General features: G+C 57.3%; 1 protein-coding gene across 1 annotated transcript; it reads left to right on the top strand.

The window, feature by feature from the left end:
- Positions 1–84: 84 nt before the first annotated feature.
- Positions 85–4,962, top strand: PDX1 (pancreatic and duodenal homeobox 1; the record flags this gene model as incomplete). The annotated part of the gene is made up of 2 exons (XM_019528524.1): positions 85–472; positions 4,751–4,962. Coding segments are annotated over exons 1-2 (600 nt in total), but the record flags the coding sequence as incomplete, so codon positions are not given.
- Between the last annotated feature and the right edge of the window lies 1 nt (position 4,963).

The raw sequence follows: 4,963 nt of genomic DNA, 5'->3' as shown, positions 1-4,963 counted from the left end.
GCAGCCCCTGCGGGCGCGGCGGAGCTGTCAAAGGGGCGCGCGGAGGCAGCGGAGCGGAGCGGCCCGTGCGCGGCCGGCGCCAGCATGAACGCGGAGCAGTACTACGCGCCGGCGCCGCTGTACAAGGAGCCGTGCGCCTTCCAGCGGGCCCCGGCGCCGGATTTCCACCCGAGCCCGCCCGCTTGCCTCTACATGGGCCGGCCGCAGCCCGCGCCCTACCCCGGCGCGCTGGGGGCGCTGGAGCAGGGCAGCCCGCCGGACATTTCCCCCTACGAGGTGCCCTCCATCACAGAGGACCCCGGCGTGTCCCACCTGCACCCGCACCACCACCCGCAGCTGCCCGCGCCGCACCAGGACGCGCTGTCCTTCGCCGACGGGTCGGACCCCGGGGCCCTGGAGGAGCCCAGGCTGCAGCTGCCTTTCCCCTGGATGAAATCCACCAAATCTCACGCCTGGAAGGGACAGTGGGCCGGTAAGACACTTGCCTCCTCCTCCTCCTCCTGCTTCTGGTGCTGCTGCTGCTGCTCCCTCGGGCTCCTCCGCCCTCCGGGGACCCCGCTGCTCCGCGCCGCGCCGCGCCGCGGCCGTGGGAGAAAAGCCAAGCGAGGCGGACACGCAGGACGCTCCCACCCCGCGGCCCCACGCGCGGCAGCAGCCGGGGACTTCCCTCCCTGCCCGGCGCGGGGGCAGTGACTTGCTTCTCCTCCGAGCCGAGCCGAGGCGGGCGCCACGAGGCCTGGCACCCGCCGGAGCAGACTTGAGTGGCGGCCCAGCGCTCAGCAAATACCAACGGCTTCGTTTAACTAATTAACTAGTTAACACGAAGGCTCCGGCTCCGGCTCCAGTCGATACCGATCTAAGCCAAACAGGCCAGGCGCGGCCGGGTCAGGCCTCCCGTGCAGTGTGCGGCAGCGGGCAGCCCGCCGCAGCCGGGCGCGGGGTCCGGGGGGTGCAGGACGGGGACGCCCCGGGGGGCTGGCACACAACCCCCGGGCCCCGCTCCCGCCCCGCTGGGGGGCAGCCGGGGCGAGCCTGCCCCCGCTGGGAGTTTTGCCATTGAGCGGCCCGAGCGCCTCCGCTTCCAGCCCAGCGCGTGGGGAAGGGCCGGCTTGGGAGCCCGCCTGGGGGCCCTCCCGGCCCCTGCGACCCCACCGCGCCTCCCAAAGGAGCGGGCGCGCTTGCAGAGCCCCCGGCCCGGCCCGGCTGGGCCTGCGGACGGGGTGGCTGGGGCTGGCTGGTGGTTTCGGCTTCTGCTGCGGCTCTGGCCGGGCACCGGGCTCGGCGCTCCGGCCTCCGTGGGAATGAGCTGCCGGGCGCGGGGTGCCCCAGGGCAGGCTAGCCCGGGCAAGGGGAGGAAGGCCCCGCGCGCAGCGAGTTCCGCTGCCGAAAGCCGCCTGTCTGCGCTGCACAATGTTATCGAGCCCCGCGCCTGGGCGCTCGTTGTCACGCCTCTACTGCAAATATTTTAGCAATGGTTTTGTTCAAATAGACAGCTGGGAAGGGGCTGAAACGGGGGGACAGACAGGCTGCCCAAAAGTCAAAACAAAACAAACAAACAAACAAAACAGGCTGTGCTGTCCGAGGAAACGGCGCTGCTGGGTTTCCACGGCAAGGGAAATATCTTCCCCGGGTTTCGGGGGATGCGGCGATACCCACCTGCGGAATGAATAAATAAAGGCAGGCAGCACCTACAAAGACGGAAGCAACCTCTGATCTCTCTTTTCTCGCAGCCTGGTAGATCCAGTGAATGGAAAAGAGATTTCTAAACACCTCCTATCGCTGCCGGGCCTTCCGCCCGGATTTCGGCCGTTTGTTCTGGCTGTCCCGGGTCTCAGCGCCTGTGAACAGGGAACGGCTTACACGGCCCGCATTGGATAGGTCACACCACGAGGAGCCCAGAAAGTAGATTATCAACGAAATGATGAAGTCTAGGATTCCCTGAAATCTCAGGGCCGCAGAGCTCCTTAGTTTACTTACTTTAGTTTGAAGTGATCTCTTTTTCATCCATCTATTTGCACTTGTACACCCCCCCCAGATGTGCACACCCATACCTGCTGTGCCTGTATAGAATGATATACAGAATGGACAGATGTATGTGCAGATGTGCGCAGGTCTGTGTATGCGCGCTAGTATAGTCACGATATATTTATCTCCTCGAGGGAAGTGTGCGCGCACACCTCAATCCACAGGACTATGCGCACGTTTATACCGCGTTTACATTTGTCCTTTAATTTGCATCTAATTATAACAAAACGAAGCAGCATCTTACTTGAGAATTAAATGGCTTTTAGTCGGAGTTGGATTTGGCGGGGTGGGGTAAGGGGGGAATACTTTTTATTGGATCAAGTATCCAGTTAGAAGAAATGTTAGACAGTGTTTCGATCCGGAAGTGCCCTTTAGGTCTCGGTAATTTGTGCCGAAAAGCTTGTCTAATCTATACAAGAAATAGGTGTCACAAAAAAAAAAAAGAAGAAGAAGAAGAAGCAGCCCTCGGCTCTAGTAGGTGTCCTGGACCACCGCGGCCACTAGAGCGCCCTAACGCCCCTGCAACATCTTACCTTTGATGTGAATTTGCTTTCATAACATGCCTGACCAGGGACACGGCTGGCAAGCAAAAGCCGGCAGTGTTAAGTGTGTGTGTGAGGGCGGGGGGGAGGAATCTGCGGGTGTTAACAGGTGCGGGACCGGGATGCGCGGGATCTGCGGTGGTATCGGTGTTACATACCAATAACCTGCGGCGGTCAGGCCGGTCCGTCTCCCCTCCGAGTCCGAAGTCGGATTTTAAGAAGAATGCCCCGCGGCGAAATCCTCGGCCTTGCCCTTTCCCGAGGGATCTCCTGCTACTGTGCGCGGGCAGCTCAGTGCGGAGGGCGAGGCCCGCGAGGAGCCCGCAGGCCAGCCTCTGCGGTTCGCCCACCCCGCACCGTCTTCTCCCCATTTGCTTTCATAGTAGTAGGAAAAATTATAATGGAAGAAATCCTGGACGCTTAAAGATGAGCAGCAGCTCCGGCGCCAGCTCTTAAATGGAAAGTACGGGCCTCTGCAGGCTGTACCCTGCGGTAATACTATATACTAATAACAGTAATTCTACTATAATAGTAGGACTAATAATACTAATAATAATACTCTGAGCAGGGGTCTGGATTACGTGAGGTCCCTTCCAGCACTACTATCCTATGAACCTACGTCGTAGTATATAATAACGCAAAAAGTAATATTTTACGTCCAGGAAAATTATGGTCATAGTGATGATGGTGATAATTACCATCATCACTATCATCGTACCTAATAGGCATTATAATAGCAATATATCTCTCATACTCTATAACAGGCACTGTAATAGTTATTCTTCCCCTATCCTCAGCGGGGAAACGTGAGAAACACTATTATTAGTAGTATTCTTGCTGTTATTATTCTTACTACAATTTTTTGCAATTATTGCAACTATTATTATTACTATTATTACCTTTATTGTCATTATTATTAATAGTAGCACTGTTAATAATAGTACCAATACTACATCGTAGTAAAGGTAATAATAGTAATAGTTGCAATAATATGATTAGTAGTAAAATCGTTAATAATAGCTCTTACTAATAGCATTCGTACTATTCTTAACCATACCACTACTAAGGGTAATAATAGTGATACTAGTTGCAATAATTGTATTATTAGTAGTAAAATCATTAACAATAGTTGTTAATAACATTCGTACTTTTATTAACAGTACTAAGGGTAATAACAGTGATACTAGTTGCAATAATTGTATTATTGTTAGTAAAATCATTAACAATAGTTGTTAATAGTATTCGTAGTATTATTAACAATATTACTACTCAGGGTAATAATAGTGATAATAGTTGAAATAATTGTATATGTATGAATACTATTATTAACAATATTGTTAGCAATAGTTGTTAATAATTGTATTCGTGCTGTTATTAACAACACTACTACTACTAACAAAGGTAATAATAGTACTAACAGTAGTTACAGTAATTGTATCAGCATTAGTAGTATTCTTAACAACAAAACAGCAACATCAGTACCAAAAGCACTAATAACAATGATACTCCTACTAACAGCACGACGAGGGTGATGATCTTTAGTACGCTTGTTCCCACCGACCTGGTCTGTGCGGGTGAGAAGCCGGCGGCTCCCGCAGCCCCGAGCCCCGGGCAGCAGGCGCGGGCGGGCAGCCGCTGGCCGGGCCTTGGGGGCCCGCTCCGGCCCTGAGCCCTGACCGCGTCTCCTCGCGGTGCTTCCGCTCGCTGGCGCCGGGCCGGCCACTGCCTTGCGCACCCGGGGCCGGTGCGTGGTTTGGGCGGGACCGGCGGGATTAGGGCTAATGCTGTGCCTCACGTCTAACGGGCGCGCCGGGCAGGAGCAGGCAGCGGGAGCCGTCCCCCGACGCGGGGCCTGGCGGCTCGGGGACGGGCCCCCGCGGCTCCGGCCAAGGCGCTGGTTTGATGGCGGGGGGATGAGAAGAGTCCGCGAGCCGCGCGGCTGTGTCGCTCCAAGGCGCTGGGCCGGCGGGTGTCGGGCCAGCCCGTGCGGAGAGCAGGAGCAGCCCCGAGGGCGGCGCGGGGTGTCGGAGTGGGCGGAGGGACCGAGCCGCCCGTCCCCGGCCGGCCGGGGAGCGCCCGTGGCCCGGGCGCCGGGCAGAGCCGAGCCGGGCCAGGCCGGGCGCCCCCGGGGCTGGGGGTGCGGAGCGGCGCGGGGCTGGGCCTGACCTCTGGCTTCCCCGCAGGCGGCGCCTACGTGGTGGAGCCCGAGGAGAGCAAGCGGACGCGCACGGCCTACACGCGGGCGCAGCTGCTGGAGCTGGAGAAGGAGTTCCTGTTCAACAAGTACATCTCGCGGCCGCGGCGCGTGGAGCTGGCCGTGCTGCTGAACTTGACCGAGCGGCACATCAAGATCTGGTTCCAGAACCGGCGCATGAAGTGGAAGAAGGAGGAGGACA

The sequence above is a fragment of the Crocodylus porosus genome, unplaced genomic scaffold (genome assembly GCF_001723895.1).
Source record: "Crocodylus porosus isolate Cpor-Errol unplaced genomic scaffold, CroPor_comp1, whole genome shotgun sequence".
Classification (NCBI taxonomy): Eukaryota; Metazoa; Chordata; order Crocodylia; family Crocodylidae; genus Crocodylus; species Crocodylus porosus.
The sequence above is the reverse complement of the archived record's forward strand: the minus strand, read 5'-3'. Positions and strand labels throughout refer to the sequence as shown.